Below are 21,069 nucleotides of genomic sequence, written 5' to 3'. Positions count from 1 at the left end.
GCTGACCTGTGACTAATTTCATTATCTTAACTGCCAAAGTAATATTCTGTATGTTACTTAAATAGATCACTATACACTTCTCCTAATACATGCTATAAAAACAAGTGGTCACCAATGGTCACCTACTACATCTTTACTCTGACTTTTTACTCTAAAGTGAAAATAGAAATGTGCTTCATTTGACATTGCTAAAATTGACCATGAAACAAGGTCATAGCTGTAAGATAATGGTCTCTTTGTATATTTAACTGCAAATTATTAATCTACTTTAAACATTTCTGCAAAATGTTCTAATTGTAAAGCTAGGTACACACTACAGAATTGTCCACCAACGATTTTACATGCGATCGATGGTTCGATCGCTCGATCCTTGGACTGCATACACACTGGCCTTGTTTTAGACGATAAAGGGAAGAGCAGCTGTCCCGTTAGCGACTTTTTACAGCTATGATGTTGTGAGCAATTACTCTAATTTTGTACTCACTGTTGTGGATCGGTCAGAAGTTTATACACACTACATAACGGAAACAAGATAGGAACGAAAATATTTAACGGTACGACCAACCAAATGAGGCAACAATCGTCCATTTGGGCAGACTTTTGACCATTGTGTCACTACACACACTGACCCAACTTTTGAGCGAGAGGTCGTATGTCGGCTGATTGAGGCGATTATTGGACGAAAACCGTGTAGTGTGTACCTAGCCTTAGAAAGCAATTATTCTTTACTACATAATGTAAAAGTACCTAGAGGACAGTACACTCTAGTTCATATGAATATAATGTACTTTTACTGTAAGTATAGCAAATTGAAGTACCATTAAAATATTTAAGGGACAACTGTATAAACTAGAAAATAAAATTGAACTGGCCACTGTTGTTACCTAAATCATTTCTATACATATCTGCATTTGTGTCGCTGTGAGCATCACTTTAAGATAGAGAGAAAAATGTCAAATATAAAAAAAAGTTTTAAAAGTGAACACATTAAGCCTAGGCTCAACATTTTCAGGTATTCAGTATTATAACTAGGCTATTGCAAACTAAATAGATGTACTCATTCAAATAAAACAGTTTTTATTGGTTTTCTCTTATGGTAGCATAAGGTTATAGAATATGTCCTGAAAGCATGAAGATCTAAAATAGAGATTAGCTCAGTTTACTAAAGTTAAACCATTTGATACATGGGGGTAAATGTATCAAGCTGAGAGTTTTCCGGCGGGTTTGAAAAGTGGAGATGTTGCCTATAGCAACCAATCAGGTCCTAGCTCTCAGTTTGTAGAATGTACTAAATAAATGATAGCTAGAATCTGATTGGTTTTTCAAACCCGCCGGAAAACTCTCAGCTTGATGCATTTACCCCATGGTTTGGATTTTACCTTGTATACTATATAAACCTGCTAAATGCCAGCTATAACCAGTTGGTATACCTGTGAAATTGTCACTGGATTTACAGTTTACATGGCATTTCCACATGCAGCATCAGTATGCATTGCCATTTCATCCACTGGTCATGTCGGTAAAATTATAACATTCTGTTGTGCTTGGGATTCCAAAAAAATAATGGAGATGCATTGTGTTATCTATGTGTTATTTATTTGTAAGTTAATGCATCCATTTTTTTTAAACATAAAGGATGATTTCTTTGTATCTTTTTTCTCCACAGCAAATGCATTACATTAAGAAAAAGGGATTATAAAGCAAATTTTCATGCACATGAGACACTCTTAGGAATACATGAAGTGCCATACAAAAATATATCCACTCTGTCTCCATTGTAATGCAATGGAAGTGCTGTGTGGTTAAAAGTGTACTGCTTGAATGACATGCTGAGCAACAGGCACTCTGTTCACGTAATGTAATTGTGTTACATCTGTAAAAGAAGTTAATGCCATTATTCATATATGTATCTACATTCTAAATCAATTTGAAGCCAATATATTCCAATGCCACATTACACCAAAAAATATACTTAATAATCTGGAAAGATCTGCTACTACAATAAGTGAAATAAGTTTCTACATAATGGCATACATGGTAACATTTTATTCAAACCACTGCCTCACAGTTTTATTTCATTCAAGGGTTCTATTTCAAATTTAATTTGCATATTTTATAACGATTGATAATATAAAGTAATATTAGATGTGTGACTTTGTGGCATTGCAGTTTTTCATTTTTTTATTGGTTAACTTTAATCATAGTATTTTAACTTAATGATTGTAATATACCCAACCATGTTTAGAAACATTTTCATGAGCATATAAATGTAACAAATGAAAATGATATAGAAGAAAAAGCAGTTAGACGAATGTCTCCCAATCATTTGTCTATAACTTAATGTTTTTGCTTTGAAATTGTATTATGGTACGAGGTAAAATTGACTTTTAAACACTGATTATTGTTATTTTTTTCAGTTTGGGAAATATCCAATTGAAGATCTCTTCACTGACCTTCAAGATGGAAGAAGACTTTTGGATCTACTTGAAGGCCTCACTGGTCAAAAGCTGGTAGGTTGTTGTAGTCTAGATTCACTTGTTAGTCCTCTGCCAATTTGTTCAGTCAGAATGCATTATTTTTCAACAAGAAAATAATGTTTCAAAGAAGGTATGCTTAAAATATAGCAAAGCCCTGTAGTTTGTCCGGCCATTAATAAAATTAACAGGATAATGTTAAAGGAATAGTCAAATTTTGCATAAAGAATGTTGGATTGGACTCTTGTAAGATAACCGTTCATTGACATTGTTTTAGGCAGTTAGGAGAGCAATGTGTAGACAGAAAGTAAGAACTATCAACTGTGTTTTGACAGACGTCTTCTGCACAGAAAAAAAATCAGTGACTACTTCTCAGGCTGGGTGCACACTACAGGTTTTTCACCCAATTATTGTGCCAATCACAAGATAAACAAGCGTTAGGTCCGATATTGCATTAGTGTGTAGGCTCAAAAAAAATCTCTAGAAATGATGAAATGATGTCGGGCAGATTTTGCAGTGTGTATGCAGTCACGACCAGCAATGAAGGTGGATCTCCATAGAGTTTACAGAGTCACAATCTTTTCAGCTGATGGTTATGACAGATGAAGAGCCCAGATCTGAAGGTAAATCTTGTAAAATGGGCTTTCAGTCACTGGTAAACTTGGAAAAAATTTTCTGTGGTATGTATCCAGCCTTAGTTTACTGTATATTCCACATATTTATTGGGTTTATAACGCAGTGTATTGTCTGTTAAACCAGAGCGTACCTAATCCCGTATTCAACAAGAGATGTAGCATCAGATCTGCTCCTAGTAGAATATGGGCGTGCGAATGCCCGATTTATGTGCGGTTAAAAAGAACAATGCAATTTACGTTCGCTTTGCGTGCCTTGATTAATCAAGCCCATAGTGTCAATATTCTTTCAAAATAAAGAGCTTGGATATAAATCAATAGTTCGCTTTTCTGGGCTACACTGTTCATCCTGCAATGAGGCATTTTGGTGATTTTGTTTCAATTATAAAAACAATTTGCTACATGCAAATCTCACAATAAAGAAAGGCAATGAGAGCTAGTATTTACAGAATGACAATTACAGAACATGGACGCTTTATCTGTAAACACATTTGCAGATTGCCACTAGCAAATATTTAATAATAAGCCACCAGTGCTAATGACACAATTAACTTTGTAACACACATTTTCCTGCAACACGAAAGTACAACATGAAGACTGGAAAAAATATTCACAAGGTTCAGATTTCAGATGTCAAAATGCATTGCTTCTCTGCAATGAAATTAAATTCCAGACTTCGCATTTAAATTTAAATGATAGGAATTGTAAAATAATAAATAAAATAAATATGCATACTAAAATAATCCTTGTGTTTCTTCTGCCTTGTGAGAATTCTTATTCTATTCAGTAAGTACAGTGTTTACTTGTTTTAATGCTTGCTATTTTAGGAACAAATGTGCCTTTTTGAATGCCTTAAGCATTATGCAATCAGACTGCCTTTGTCCCAAATTTCATCACTCATATCACTGAAGAACACTTGCTCTGAAGCACAATGTCGGCCTTGGTCTAAGGGCAAAGTGTTCCTAGACAATTGTATACTTCTAAATTGAAATTCTAGGCACAGAGTGTTTTTTGGCTACTGCAAAACAAATAGACACATACAAAAGTCAATAAAACCATCATTTTAAATTACATTGAATTAACTATGTAAAGTGACTTTTCAATTTACTTTCTTAAACAGTAAGTAAACCCAGTACTAGACATTAAATAGAACTAAACCAGATAAAATGGTTCCATAATCAAGTGAGTCTGTCCCACCATCAGTAGTTCTAAAAGTATACCATTTAACAATAATAAGGCTCATGTAGAATCGGACATAGGCATAGTAAAATAGGGACATGTTAACACGGCTATGCAGCCATTTTCATAATTGGGGGATTTCCTATGACCTGATCTCAGATGGTGGGAAATCCCCCTGCGTAACCGCTAAGAGCTCAGTAACAACCAAAGCTCTTAGTGCTAGAGATGCTGGCGCTTGTAGTATTACTGACGCTTGTTGGCGCTTGTAGTATCACTAGCACCAGCATGCGCTACCACATAAAGGGGGACCAATCATGCTGGGACCTGTAGTGCACCTTGCGCAAAATGCTTATTTACATTTATTTTTTACTTTATTAACCCACACCCACCTCTCCATGGGGTTAGAATAGCCCCAGTGCTAGAGGGTATCCAGCTCCATGCTGACCAGTCTATTGCTGGCTGCCACTATGGCATGGGAACCCGCACTGTGGGTTTTTATGCTATAGTGCCACAGTAATTATGGAAGTCCCCAAGTTTTTTTGCCCTCCGATTTGCCATTATCACCCTAGGCTGCCAGCATTAGGGTGAGTGCTTACATAGTACGAGAGACAGCAGTTCTGTAGAATGTCTTCATATTTATGTTAATGAACACCTGGAACCAGAACTTGCCTACATTAATCTGTTTTTACTTTTGAATATAGGTTAGTCCAGACCAAATTGCATAAAAATGTTTCTAAAATTAAAATAAACCATGTGCTGCACTTTGTACTAAGAAAAAATACTATCCTGAGAATACAAGCAAAATAAAAGTCTCTAGAATAACAAAGTTCACAAGTTTTTGAGAGCACAGTGGCCTAGTGGCTAGCACTTCTGCCTCACAGCACTGGAGTCATGAGTTCAATTCCCGACCATGGCCTTATCTGTGTTTGTATGTTCTCCCTGTGTTTGCGTGGGTTTCCTCTGGGTGCTCCGGTTTCCTCGCACACTCCAAAAACATACTGATAGGTTAATTGGCTGCTATCAAAATTGACCCTAGTCTCTCCCTCTCTGTCTGTCTCCATCTCTGTCTGTCTGTGTCTGTGTGTGTGTCTATATTAGGGAATTTAGACTGTAAGCTTCAATGGGACAGGGACTGATGTGAGTGAGTTCTCTGGACAGCGCTGTGGAATTAGTGGCGCTATATAAATTGATGATGATGAGAGTAGAGGATCTAAAAGCTTCCAGGTCTATTAAAATTATGAAAGCAATGCAAGGTCTAAGTCATTTTGATGCAATGGACTGCAGGACTGCATTTATTTATTTATGATTAATGAAATTCTGCTCAGTGCATCCAAAATGCATAAGAAGTTCATATGCCAATTTGGGCCAGTTTGTATGCATTTAGCAGGACATGATTCAATTCATTCTAAATGCATTGTTTTGTATTCAGTAATTGTATTGGTTTTATTAAATCAAAGAAAGGAACAGAAAAAAAGAAAAGGAATGGGGAGATAGTATGTGCTAATTGGTAAAACATGTTTCTAATTTTTTAGTTTATTTAGATACTATAGTTAACCATTGTTTTTCTATCTCATACTTTTTATTGCCAAGTTTAAACTTTAAGCGATTTTGTTGAGCGAAATATATGGAAGGAGTATATTCTAGTTGGAGTTTGTATAGTGATTAAATATGTGTGGTAAAATACGTAAAGGACCACATGTGTGAAAATGGATTTGACTATACTTTCTGGCATTGTAGGTCTGTTTGTCAACGTTTAATAAAATGAGACTTTTGGAAGTACCCAGAGTTTTGCTAATAGGTTATACCATGTGGGGATTAAGGTTTCTTTGAGGATTAGGCAGAAACTCAATGAACGAGGGAAGGGTTTTATCGTGTTTTGGGAACGTGTGTATGTGTGTGTGTGTATATTTATATACACACAAACATCTTGAAATATGCATTTACTTTTATTGTGCTAATTTAGTAATAGAGTGACTGGAATCAGGCTTTAGGAAGCCAAAATGTGTAGTGACTTAGATGAATATGGTGTTATGGAGATATACTGCGTATGTTTGCTCACACATAAGCGGCAAGTAATATATTTAAAACAGTATACATCAAGGATGTAGTCCCTAAGTGGAAAGTAGTACCAATTAACATGATATGTACATGTATTCACTCTTTGTTAAATAGAGAGGGTGGCAGCCCGACTAAGCCTTTTCTAATGTACAAAGATAGATATTGGAGGCTCTAAATGGAAAATATATAAATTAAATGATGCCAATTATGTACAAGGATACACACTTGATAACAGTCTATCAACATGCAGGTGTTAATGGTCTTCCTCAGTATTAAGTGGAGTGTACATCCATTAGGGAGATATGGAAGTTCAATAGCACTTAAAAGTGGTGCTAAACTTTAACAAGTCTTTCACAATCTCACGTATAGGATAATCCCTCATAAAAACTCATGAACCTCAGGTACTTAACTAGGCATCATTGTGGTGGAAAGTTGTTACATGGATGTTGAGGTGGGTCATTATGACCTGGATATATTTTATGCCTAATTTTGAAATTGTAAGGATGATTTTAGAAGATTATTAGTATATTTGGAAAAATTAGCTATTGAATGAGGTATTTTGATAGAAAGAAAAAATAATTCATAGAGAATAGAGATGGAACTGTTACTATGAAGAGTTACAGAGAAAAAGAACAGCACTACCCAGTGGACTGTCACAGTCATATAGTCCTTAGTTTTCCCTGAACCACTTGTCCACATGTCCGTGGTTAAGTGGACAGTGGGTACAACCGCATTTTTCAGAGCACTGAGGACACTTTTTCGTACTTCTCTGTACATCCCGGGTATCGCCTGCCTAGTGAAGTGGAATCTAGATGGGATTTGGTACCGGGGACACAATACCTCCATCAACCGTCTAAATCCCACTCCACTGATGGCGCACAACGGACGAACGTCTAACACCAACATAGCTGTCAAGCCCGCAGTTATCCGCTTTGCAATAGGATGACTGCTGTCGTACTTTGTGCTCATGGCAAACGACTGTTGTACAGTCAATTGCTTTGTGAAAGACGTAGCGGTCTTACGACTTCCCCTCTAGGAAGATGACCGACTCCGAGCAGCAACAGCAGCAGCGGCAGTAGTAGGCATAGCGCTACAGGATCCTCCGGTAGAATCCCGGATTGAAGAGGACTCAGTCATGCCGGTGATATGGCCTGCAGGACTATCTCCGATCCAGATTGAGGAGGAAATTGATGAGGAGGGTGTTGCTGGTGTGTATACAACGGGACCAAGGGATTTAGGTGTCCCTGGACTGCTGACGGTCCTAGCCACAGTTCCTGAACTAAACACTGAATTATGAAGGGTCTTCAGGTGACGTAGAAGGGAGGATGTCCCTAGGTGGCCAAGATCCTTACCCCTGCTTATTGCAGCTTTACATAAACTACATATGACAATACAAATGTTGTCCGGATTGGGATAGAAATAATTCCACACCGAAGAGGTGGATTTTTTGGTCTTCTGCCCAGGCATGACGATGGGCTTTTTTGTCCCATGGACAACAACTGTTTCCCCCCCTGGTGCCTCATTCAAGATAACCACATCAGCATCCTCCTTGTCAAGTTCCTCCTCAGCGCCAGCTACATCAATATCCTCCTCCCGGTGTACAACATTGACACTTTCATTATCCAAATCTGTAGCTGCACTGTGGGTGATCCTTCCAACATATGCAGAGGGCATGCTGCAAATGGTGGAAGGAGCCACCTCTTCCCGTACAGTGATGGGAAGGTCAGGCTTCGCAACCACCAACACCCTTGGACTCGCCTTGGGGATTTGTGATGCCATCTCTTTAGAAGGCAGAGTTGTTTGCTGTGTTGTTGATGACAGCTTAACTCTCTTAATTTTTTTAGAGGGGGGAGGGGGGCTTAGATCGTTTTGTGAAGCTGAACCACTAGTTATGAACACGGGCCAGGGCCTAAGCCGCTCCTTGCCACTCCGTGTCGTTAATGGCATATTGGCAAGTTTACGTTTCTCCTCAGATGATTTTAATTTCTTTTTTTTGATCATTTTAGTGACCTTTAGCTTTTTGGATTTTACATGCCCTCTACTATGAAATTGGGCATCGGCCTTGGCAGACGACGTTGATGGCATTTCATTGTCTATGTCATGACTAGTGGCAGCAGCTTCAGCATTAGGAGGAAGTGGTTCTTGATCTTTCCCTACTTTATCCTTCAAATTTTTGTTCTCCATTATATGCAGCACAAGAGAGCGTACCCCTAAACCACACACACTCGGCAAGGCCTTTAAAAATTATATGCTGCACAGAAGAGTACCACTGGACTGGAGTTATACAGCAGTACCAATGGACTTATACTGCAGGATCAGTGAACGTAGTTATTTTATTGCAGTACCAATGGACTTATACTGCAGGATCAGTGAACATAGTTATATTGCAGTACCAATGGACTTATACTGCAGGATCAGTGAACGTAGTTATTATATTGCAGTACCAATGGACTTATACTGCAGGATCAGTGAACGTAGTTATTTTATTGCAGTACCAATGGACTTATACTGCAGGATCAGTGAACATAGTTATATTGCAGTACCAATGGACTTATACTGCAGGATCAGTGAACATAGTTATTATATTGCAGTACCAATGAACTTATACTGCAGGATCAGTGAAAGTAGTTATATTGCAGTACCAATGGACTTATACTGCAGGATCAGTGAACGTAGTTATTATATTGCAGTACCAATGGACTTATACTGCAGGATCAGTGAACGTAGTTATATTGCAGTACCAATGGACTTATACTGCAGGATCAGTGAACGTAGTTATTATATTGCAGTACCAATGGATTTATACTGCAGGATCAGTGAACTTCTATAGCAGTACCACTGTACTGGACACAGTACAGCACCACTGGAATAATGACAGCACCACCACTGGACTGAGCAGGACAGAGCACAGGACAGCACCACTGGACTGAGCAGGACAAAGCACAGGACACCACCACTGGACTGAGCAGGACAGCACCACTGGACTGAGCAAGACAAAGCACAGGACACCACCACTGGACTGAGCTGGACAGAGTACAGGACAGCACCACTGGACTGAGCAGGACAGAGCACAGGACATCACCACTGGACTGAGCAGGACAGAGCACAGGACACCACCACTGGACTGAGCAGGACAGAGCACAGGACAGCACCACTGGAATGAGCAGGACAGAGGACACCACTAACACACCCTCCCTCTTCCCTGCCCGAGTGCGCGAGATCCGACGGCGGGATTATGACGAAATGCCTCGTTTTGAGTTTTGCGATCGGCGGGAATACCCGAACAGTGCTCGGATCGGGCTCGGATCCGCACTGTTCGGGGGTGTTCGGATTTAGAAAATCCGAGCCCACTCATCCTTAATATTCTCAAGCATTTGCAGTAAACTCTCTCCAAATTTATATTGGCAGTCCTCTCACCTTGCAAAATGTATTCTTTGGCATTCTCCGCCCCACCAATGTGTCTGGACCCACACTGAATCTGAATAAAGATTTTACAAGTATATTCCCCATATTACTTACTGTTGATTTCAACACAGCACAGAACAGACAATTGACTAAAATCTTTACAGCATGATTTACCTCATCTTTGTGGGACCCCATAATTCACTTCTTTTAGTGCCAGCAAATTCCACTTCCCTCGGATAAATGTTCCACTCTGGAATCTCTGTGTCACTACTCCCCCTTATCAAAAAGTCTTATATCATCCTTATATCAATTGATCAATAATCACATCCAAGGATCCACATGAGCTAGCATAGAAGTGAGATGTAGGGGAGACTCTGCACCCTAAGGAATAGTCAAAAATCAGATCTATTCTGGCCAAATCATCAATTTCAGTCGACATTAAAGAGTACTCTTTCAAACTCTTATATAGATGGTACTTGGTCCCCTCACTTTTACATGTTATATTTCCAAATTCCACTGATTGATGTTGAAGAGTTTGTGGCTTTCGTTGTACCCTGCTGACATTTAGTGGACCTGTCCAAAAATACAACCCTACTGGTGGCAAGAACACACTCTCATTGACTCAATCACATAAACTAAAATGCCAGAATCCCCGGTTTTTGTTTCTCCCCAGGCCTCTCCTGGATACCTCACGACTTATACGAAAATTGATTAGGCACATCTCAAACGCAGCACTGGAAAATCGCTTCCCCTCCTTCACTTTTCTTAATAGTATCTGATCAATCTACTAAATGGACAGTATAGAAACTGAATGGAAAAAATATATGGACTCCCTAGACAATTTATTATGAAACTGAACTTCCTTTAACCACTGTTTGACATACTTTTGATATTGTAGTCCCATCCATTAAGCTGCCTTCTTGACTTGGGATTCAACCACTAATACGCAAACACTTATCCATGCGAATATATCACAGTTATGAATATTCACTGCATACTTCCTCACCTTTATCTAGACGGCTAACAAATAGTATTACACCCTTTCCCATTTCTCATTCTTTTCCTCACCCCTTGTTTGTCTTCCCCAATACACAAGTTATAGCGTTAATATTTCTAAATGTTTATAATAACTCGACTCTTGTCATTTAATATTTATTTTATTACTATGTAATACTGTCAATGGAACACTATCTTTTATTTGTTATTTATCTACTAACTTGTGAAAAACAATAATTTACTTATTATATATTTATATATTAAAGCTAAAAATACACAAACTAGCCTCTTTTTTTTTACTTAGATACTGTGATGGTTAGATTATTGTGTTCATTTTTTTTTTTAAAAAGAGAACAAATTCAAACATTGTATGCTTTCTATGTTTTCAAAGTCAGACTCAAGACTCACCTGTTTAGTCAAGCATTTCATTAATACACCTCTACTGGTGCTTAGCTCTCTTTTCTGTATTCTGCTAATCTTTTAAATGATTGTTTTGTATCATTAGTTTTGTTTTTATTGTGAAATCTGAGTGTGCTTTGAGTTCTATTGGCAGAAAAGTGCAATAGAAATAAACGTATTATTATCATCTATGTTTATATTGATATCTATAATACATGTCAATTTAGCTTCAGTTACATAAGCACAAATAAATATGTTGGGTTGTATGAATTATCACATGTATTATTTTCTTTGTTGTCCATGGTCATCATTTGCATATGTATGTTGCCAAAAATTTAAGCAAGGTGAAATATGCAAGAGAAACAACAGTATTTGCCAGTTTTTGTCTGATGGGTTGTCATGGATATCAAACTACATTTGTTGAAAGAACAGAACATTTCTTGAATGAACAGAAGATAAAAGTATTGAATTGACTGATGTGCCTTAGCTTTTTACAGTATGTTGTGCTCAATGAAACTGAATCCAATTGTGAATGTCTATGTGTGCATCTGTATATTCTAAATAGGAATTGCGTTAATATGTCAAATACATGTTTATTTTTTTAAATGACAAATGAAAGAACAATTTGAGTGTGTTTTGTGCTTTGTTGGCAATCAGTTTATTTCTATAAATATCTAAGGGTCTCATTTAGATTTAGGAGCAAATCAGCTATAGTGTTCAAATTTGCACTGGGACAACCACAATCTGATGCAAGGTTTGCAAATGCAAATTTTCTTTGCGTTCAGGGAGAGTAATGCCTGCTTCGGTATGTGGCACACACGTAATAGGCAGATATATTGTGACAGTGCAATTTTAGAGTTGAGCCAGTACACGCCACTCCCAACTCTAAGGGGTATATTTATCATGTGGTGGTTTCGGCAAGCCATTGATTTTCTGCAATTTGAAGTCATTATTTTCAAACGGCAAGACAAAGCCCATCAAGTATTATGTTTAATAAAATTGGTGGTTTAAAAATAATGGCAAACCTCCAAGAACCGTTATTTTGTCAGAACAACCACCATTTAATAAATATATCCTTAAATCTGTTTGCACCTTTTAAATTTGCCCCAGGTTTCCAGTGCAGTGCAACATGAGTTAACCACCTTCTAGCTGGATGTAGGCCTAACTCTAAATTGGGCCCTAAGTAAGCAAATCATGTGCTGTTGTTAATTTTATCAGAATTTCATTTGAAAGCACAGCTAATTAAATATATTTTAATTGTATGGGCACTGAATGGGGAAAATTACACAAAAACTGTTCCTGAATTATTCCCATAAATACTTTTGTGCAATTAGTACAACCCCAGAAAATTACATCAAAAATGTATTAACAGCTAATTGAGTATGAGGAAAGCAAATTAGTGTACTGTTTGAGGTCGTTTTAGGAATTGGAGTAATGGCATTATATTAATTTTTTTATTCACTTTCGTAATCCCCATTTTTTTTTTAACGAGAGGAGATCTTGAAGAGTGAGTGGAAACTATAATAGGTTACCTCTATTTCAGAACTAATAGATCTATAGCAATGCATTTAACAAGGCCTTTATATCGGAAAGAAAAGACAAAATAGTAATTAACTACCTTTTTACATTATTTTAGCTATGGTTACTTTTATGCAATTAGGGTGTAGTGATACAGGAGATTACACGACAGTCAATGATATCACATTGTATTTACAAATTTGTATCCCTCTAATTACTGTCAGTAATTCACATATACATTCCAAAGTAAGTAAAACTTTACCGTCTTCATTGTTTTTATAAAATGACAAAGATGCTTGTGTATCTAAAAATATACTGCTAAATATTCCCAAATGTATTCGTTAGATCACAGTTCGATGAAGGATTCTGGGTAGAGATGAGCAAAATATTCAAAACTGGTCCACAAAATATTATATATCTATAATAGATAACACTACCCCAACAACAACACACAGCAGATAGAAGTGAATGTTGTCATACCAGCTTTATGTCTAAAGCATAATGTTTGCCAGGAGCGGATCTAGGCAACTGCTCTACCCGAGGGCGATTTTAGAGGGGGCGATTTAGGCCCCGCCTCCTTTCTAATTTCTAAAGCTGCTGACGGCTGCACAGTATGTGCAGGTCCGTTTAGCATTGGCAGTGTGCTGTCCCGCTGTTTTGATTGTGTTTAAAACACAATCAGAGCAGCCGGGCAGCATACTGTCAATGCTGAACGGACCTGCACAGTGTGCAGCCGTCAGCAGCAAGCCCCTGCTAGGGGGGGCGATCGCCCCGATCGCCCCCCCCTGGATCCGCCACTGATGTTTGCAAAATGCAAATTCTGAAAACAGTCTATAAAATGGCCTGTCCTGCAGCAACACTCGATTCACACAAAATTTCAATTGTGATTTTGCTCATCTCTGCTGCTTGTGTATATATAGAGTTAAAAAAGCTCAAAGCACTATATTACTTCTTTTGTATTTTCTCCAACCACATCAAAGTCCTTTCAAATTTATTATGCACACTTGTGTTAGAAGTGTCCATGTGCCCACGTGAAAGAAAAACCTAATACTCATATTGCTGTGCTTCTAAAGAATCCATTGATTTTTACACTGTGTGATTTTGAAATTTTTCTGACAATATATATTCTACTAAGCTGCCAATACGCAGGCAGATCCAGTTACTCTTTCTAATAAATTACAGCAAATTTATATTGTTCTATTACAGTTAATTAATTTATGTGTTTACTTTATTTTCATAGTCATAGTCTTCTCCACTTTTTCAAACCCGCAGTTTAGTAAATATACCCCAAGGTGTTGCATGTATTTAATATATATGATTTTTACATTTAGTATACTGATTTTCAAACAACTTAAATGTAACATTTTCACAAAAACCTCCATCTGGCCAGCCATTTAACCAGTTAGAGCCCACTTACTTTTAAGATTATCCTATGGGTAAAATATGATACATTAGGTAGAATGGTAATTAGGATGATAGCGGTACATTGGCGTAGGAGTAAAGATATTATGGAGGAGAGGTATATTACGGAGGAGAGTGATAGATTTCTTTTAAGAGATGGGAGTGTTTAAAAATGTTGAAGATTGAAGAGAGTCTGATAGGACAGGGTTGTCCATTTCAAAGATGAAGAGCCGCATAGATGTTGGGCAGCATGGTGGCGAAGTGGTTAGCACTTCTGCCTCACAGCGCTGGGGTCATGAGTTCAATTCCTTATCTGTGTTCACCCTTTGTTTGCGTGGGTTTCCTCGTGGTGCTCCGGTTTCCTCCCACACTCCAAAAACATACTAGTAGGCTAATTGGCTGCTATCAAAAATTGACCCTAGTCTCTCTCTGTCTGTCTGTCTGTCTGTGTATATTAGGGAATTTAGACTGTAAGCTCCAATGGGGCAGGGACTGATGTGAATGAGTTCTCTGTACAGTGCTGCAGAATCAGTGGCACTATATAAATAAATGGTGATGATGATGAGAGGAACACAGAAGCCAATTGAGAGTATATATGGGTAGGGGATTTGTTGGTAAAGGTCAATACTTAAAATGTTACTTTCAAACTGGGTGAACTTTCACATTTCTTCCGTTAGACTGGAACAAGTGTTGATTACAGTGCCAACTGGGAGAGTAGATTCAGAGACTGCAGGAGTCCTGGGATGTCACCTGAATGGTTCTTGAAGATGATTAGTGTGCATGTTCGTAATGTTTTCCAAATCAAAAGTATAGTAGAAAACAGCTGAAACTTTGTACCTCAAAATAGTTGCATAAAACGTGACACCATGCTTCATACAGTAGTTATGGACAAGCCAGGATTATTTTAGTTATATCATATCCTTCTTGTCTTTCAGGTAAAGGAAAAAGGCTCCACAAGGGTTCATGCTTTAAACAATGTCAACAAAGCACTTCAAGTCTTGCAAAAAAACAATGTAAGTAATTATCAAGACCAAAGGTATTTTTGTGTTTTCGCAAAATACTACTGTTCTTTTTTTATAAGCCAATAGTTTCCATAAGGTGGTAAAATATCAGAAAACTGTTTTAACATGGATTGCTATAGCTTTTTAAAAACAATTTTACCATAATGATTTATTTTCTTTCTTTTTTTCTGTTTCTTTTTATTTGTTGTAGTGTTTATGGCATATTTTGTATTGATCACCACACAATATGTATTAAGCATCAGTATTTGAAATAGGCTACTCCCCTTTTTCAAACAAGGGTACACGCATGCCAATACCAGCCATTCCGGGTAAAATTGCGGCCCCAAATCTCTGGGCTCTTTCTAACTGGTGGTTGTAGTATGATGTATGCTCTATGATGTCATGGCCTATACAAACAATTATGTCACTGCCCCCAGTGGCAAATGTAGGATATAATCACCAATCTGGTACTTTGTGATTAGTGAATATTTTCTTTTTCCCCCAGAACCATGGTGAGGGACAGAACTCGCCCTTCACAGTCTTAGGGTATATCTGCAAAGCAAGTTAAATCTATGAAGTAGAGATTTTTTAAGCAATTTCAGTTACTTTACAAATGGTGAATTCACAGCAATATTTAATAATCTAAGAGTATTTAGCTTTCACATCAATGGGGTTTCCCATGTGTGCTAAATGCAGAAACCCAATTAAAACAAATCTGGAAACCTCTAATTTCAATTACTAACTAAACTGTGTAGCTATAGGAGAGTCTGACATTTAAAAACCATTCTGCTGATACCAGTTTTATCCTAAACAGTCATGCATTTTTTTCCTTTTTTATATGTGTCTGGTGTCCCCAGCAGTGTTAGTTGGATTTTTTCACAGCAATAGAGTTTCAGAAGTCTTTAACTGAGTGGTTATTTCAAAATGTAACACTGTTGTATTATCCTGAGTATCGAGAACTTCCAATGCATGCACACAAAGCGACATCAAACCATACACTTCCAGAAGGTGTCCAAATAAATGACTAAATATAACTAGCCTTTTTGGCTTGTTATAAAATACTCCATTAACAGAAATTTTCATATGCATCCATTCATTTCAGTGGGGTTTAATAGCAATTGTGGAAACACAATTGGAATAAATTAATTAATTTCAATGTGTGAAAAAAACACAGTTTTGTAAATCTCACAAATTTTTTACTTGTCTGAAGCCAGTGAAAATACGTTTGTGGATTTCCATTCATCTGTTCTATACTGATTATTATGAAATCTGTCTTGCATTATTTTTGGGGTGGGGCATTTAAAAACTTGTGACTGCTAGGTCGTTTAGTCTTTAGTAGATTTGGTGATTGCAGGTCAACTTGTAAACTAAAAAAAATAGAACCTTTAAAAAATATTTTTTTTCTCCAAATTGACCTTTAGTAGATGACCCTTGTAACTAGATTTTACATATCAAACATGTACAAAAAATTTCTCAGTAGTGTCAGTGAGCTCAGATTTGTATTTTAAAAACCAAATGACTTCAATACATATCATCATCATCATTTATATAGTGCCCGCAAATTCCGTAGCGCTTTACAATTGGGAACAAACACAGTAATCATGCAATACTGAGTAAAAGAGACAGACAGAGAGGTAAGAATGCCCTCAAGCTTGCAATCTATGGGACAATGGGAGTTTGATATATGAGGTTATGTTCTACATATTGCTTATTGGTCCAGCCAGATTTCAAAGGTAAAACATGCTTAGTGGGCTATATGATCCAGTCACACAGCAATGTTTGTCAAAGGGTTGTTGTCTTGTGTGAACTGTGTAAATGGAGGTAGTAAGGTAGCCCAGGAGTTTGAGGAATACTTTAAGCGTGCCTGAATAGGTGGGTTTTCAGGGGAAGCTTGAAGAGGACACTTGAAGGACTAGAGGAAATTCTTAGGGCCTGAGGGCCTGATTTTGAGTTAGGAGCAAAGCAAAGAAAAGGAGCAAATTTGCACCTTGGCAAAATTATGTTGCATTAGAGGGGAGGTATATTTAAAATGTAGGAATAGATTTACAGTTGGGATACAGCATGTCATAGATCAACTTTCATGTCAGTGTAAAAATAAAGCTATCAAGTATTTGTGTGCTACATGACAAAAAAGGCAGTATTTTCTTTATGTGCAAAACAATAAACTAACTTGCACCCCTTGCATTGTAACATGTTCGGGATCAAATTTACTCCTTTTTTTGCCTTGCTCCTCTTAATGACTCAAGCCCTGTGAGAGAAATCCACTTAGTTTAGGAAACTCCCAACATGTTTCCTCTTTTACTGAATTCTAAGATATAGTTGGGATAAACACAAACTAGCTACATCTGTGCTATTTAATCAGCTGATCAGAGAAAAAGAAAACTATTTGGCTAGTTGAGGCCATGCCACTGTCATAAATTACACAGGTCTGCAACCAAAAAGCTGTTTTCATAATTTTATTTGATTCTTATGTTTTTTGGTGCGCTGAATTCGAAAATGACCACCGTTTTTACCTGGGACGTCAGGTTTTTTCACAATCGAAATGTGCCTTGGTCAAACAGGTAGCTGAAAATCGCTAAATTTCAAATTTATCATACTTGGGGGAAAAAAAACTGAACATGGAAAAACAAATTTATTTTCACTGCCAGTGCTCCCAAAAACATAAAAAAAATACATGTTTATTGGTCCTGATGGTGATCACTGCATTGTTGAGTGTGCTTGCTAGGGCCTGCCCGGACATGTTCTTTCATGCATTAACTTGTTCTCTGATTTCTCCACAATCTTGTATTTCATTTCAGTCGTCATCCTACTATTGTCTGTGTGGTTCAAAATTAGTGCAATGCTTCCAAGAAAGTGTGTAAATTTTCCTGACAGTTTCTGTTTCATATGTGGAGAGTTCATGGTGATTTAGAGGGGTTGATGGCTCAGTTCCACATTCAGTATGATTCTTCTGAATGGAGGCTTTTCATTGACTCTTCCAAAAGAAGCTTAAAAGCAGTTTTCCTTCACAATGGTGGCCATTATGCGTCCATTCCTGTTGCTCATTCGGTGTACTTGAAGGAGACTTATGAGAACTTGGAGTTGGTACTCAAGAAAGTGGGTTATCAAAACCAAAACTGGTTGGTATGTGGGGATTTAAAAGTATTGTGTGTGCTGCTGGGACAACAGGCTGGGTACACCAAATACCCTTGTTTTCTATGTTTATGGGACAGTAGAGACCGACAAAATCACTGGAAGCAAAAAAATTGGCCACCAAGAAGTCTAGTTGTTGGTGAAAAGAATGTTCTCAGAGATACATTGGTGCCCCCTGAGAAGGTTTTATTACCACCACTCCATATAAAATTAGGATTAATGAAGCAATTTGTTAAGGCACTTCCCAAAGATAGCGAATGCTTCAAGTACTTGGGATCCAAGTTTCCAGCTTTAACAGAGGCAGAACTGAAAGTGGGGTTTTTTGTTGGCCCGGATATTAGAAAACTCATATCCGACAAAGACTTCATCAGTTCAATGACTCCAACTCAAAAAGAAGTGTGGGTTGCCTTTTCTGTGGTCATAAAAACTTTTTGGGAAACCAAAAGGACTCAAATTACAAGGAAATGGTGGAAACAATGTTGAACGCGTTCCACAAGCTTGGTTGCTCTATGAGCTTAAAAGTGGGAGCAGTGAGTGAAGAGCAGGGAGAATGTTTCCATCAAGATATAAAAGAAATGAAAAGAAGGTATCAAGGGAAATGGAGTGTTACGATGATGGCTGACTACTGCTGGATGTTGTACAGGGATCTTCCGGAAGCCACCTACAAGAGGAAAAGCTCAAAAAGACATTTAGAGTTTAAAAAAAGACGATTTCACAAGCAATCTACTTGAGTGTGGTGTTAATTTTGTAGTCACCTGTGCAAATGAGTTAATATTTTTCATGTAAATAAAATATTTGCGTTAAGAGATTTTTTTAAACGATAACCACCCATATGTTAAAAAACATGACGTCCCAGGACAAAATGGCTGTCATTTTTGGATTCAGCGCACCAAAAAACGTTAGAATCAGTCAACTAAACCAAAACAGCTGTCCAAAATTTTTTTTGGGCAGACCTGTGTTATGCATCAATGATCACTAGCCCAACATAATTTAAAGCAATAGATAACAAATTACTGTTACATACTTTAAAATAAAAAACACAGTTGAATAAATGAGTGGTACAAATGAATGAGATGAGGTTCAGAATAACATAGGATGGGAGTAGTAGTAGTTGATGTACATAATTTACAAACAAAACAAACAGTTGAACAAAAGAGTAGTACATATATATAATATGTGCAATACATAGGCAACCACAGGAGGTTTACTGGTGTGAGAAATACTTAATGGGCTGTTTTAAAATAAAAATAAAAGCTTACATATGCTTATTTATAACACTACAAAAGCCTATGTGCTGGCTCCTCTTTTTAGTGTGAGATGTAGGGCCTGATTCAGCAAGGAACATAAATGGCGATTTTGTGAGTACAATCTGCAAAGCACTCTACGCATGCCCAGAATCGGTTCATATGTCACAGAATGCAGACATGTTTAATTGATCTTCGAATGCAAAGTATACTTACTACAGCCTATGATTTCAGGGAGGGAACGGGGCAGGGAAGGGGCATTTGGCCGTAGTCAATGTACAGTAAGGGTGTACCAATCTTGAGCGCACACAGCAGCGTCCAATCCAAGCACTGGGCATCTCAAGACTACTTATTTTTCAGCCGTGACTCTTGCTCTAGCTAGAGAGCTAGTCTAAGTGCCAATAACTAATGATGATGGCTGTGTATGCATGCTAGAACAGGTGCAATCAGCAGCAACTTTAAAAACATTTTTTTATGTACAGTAGACATTAATATCATCTTAATAAATTTATTTCATGGAAAAGAGCAGAGCAGACCTACACCTGTATTCATCAGCGCACGTATTTTCAGATCCGCTCCTTGTTGAATTCGGGCGTGCACAGACACAAATTATGTGCATTCTGAAACAAACATACATTGTGCTCAGTATGTGCCCCTTGATGAATTAAGCCCATAGAGTTTTCCAAGGCAGACAAAGTTTGTTTGCTATATGAGTTGTAATTAGTTATAAACCATTTTTGTATAGTTCATAAACTTTTAACACCGCGTAAGGCAAGGGATTATTAAAGCATCATTTTCTTGCCCACTCAAGTATACATGAAGACAGAAGTAAATTGTCCAAGATCACAAGGTCCTTCAGGTCATTGTTATATAGTCAGTGCTGTTTATGAGCTACTGTACATTTGGATAATTGGAAACGTAGGGTGAAAGGCATAAGGTGGTACAATCTATGTGTAAATCTTGTGCTTGCTTTTGCAATAATCCAACAAGTGCTGCAGTCCCATATACATGAAAGCAAATGCATCTGAAAGCTAAACAAAGAGGCACAAAGTCTCAGAACATTTCTATGTTTTGTATTATATAAAAGACAATCACTTCTTGCAGCATTTGAGTGCAGACCAGTGTGGTTACTTGTACAATATTAACATTGAGAAGCAGGTCAGAAAGTACATTCCATTCATTTTATATTGCATTCATACTGTACATAATAGACAGCTAGCAATAATTGAATAAATAAGCCATCATATTTGTTGTACTGAAAACCTAATAAATAACCCTGCAGGACATTTTGTTTGGTTTTCCTAATTCTATCAACTTTCACCTGAAGGATACATTGAAATGAATGACATTATTTGCTATCTTGCTGCTTTCAAATCCTAGGACAGTACATGGAAGATAAATGATCCCTGCCTTGATATATTGTAATGCCTGGTAACTTTACCGGGACATTGCCTTAAATGTGCCTAAGCATCACTGTATATTGATTTATTAGTTTGGAAAATACTTATTTAAAGCTTGCATTGCATAAAATGCTTTCATAAATCTTTGCGACCTTATGAAAGGGCTAAATTGATTTTTAGAATCTATCGTACATAAGATAGGTGTGTAACAATTCACTAAAAATACAACT

The 21,069-nt window shown here is 37.4% G+C and overlaps 1 protein-coding gene across 8 annotated transcripts in view; it reads left to right on the top strand.

The window, feature by feature from the left end:
• Positions 1–21,069, top strand: part of DMD (dystrophin) — a 1,967,742-nt gene that overhangs the window by 439,536 nt on the left and 1,507,137 nt on the right. For all 8 annotated transcript variants that reach the window (XM_075200299.1, XM_075200300.1, XM_075200296.1 and 5 more), the window contains exons 3-4: positions 2,418–2,510; positions 14,998–15,075. In XM_075200299.1, coding sequence (XP_075056400.1) covers positions 2,418–2,510; positions 14,998–15,075 — 171 coding nt within the window. The remainder of the gene's footprint in view (positions 1–2,417; positions 2,511–14,997; positions 15,076–21,069) is intronic.

This window comes from Mixophyes fleayi, chromosome 2 (genome assembly GCF_038048845.1).
Source record: "Mixophyes fleayi isolate aMixFle1 chromosome 2, aMixFle1.hap1, whole genome shotgun sequence".
NCBI lineage: Eukaryota > Metazoa > Chordata > Amphibia > Anura > Limnodynastidae > Mixophyes > Mixophyes fleayi.
Note: the sequence above shows the minus strand (reverse complement) of the source record. Positions and strands in the feature narration are given on the sequence as shown.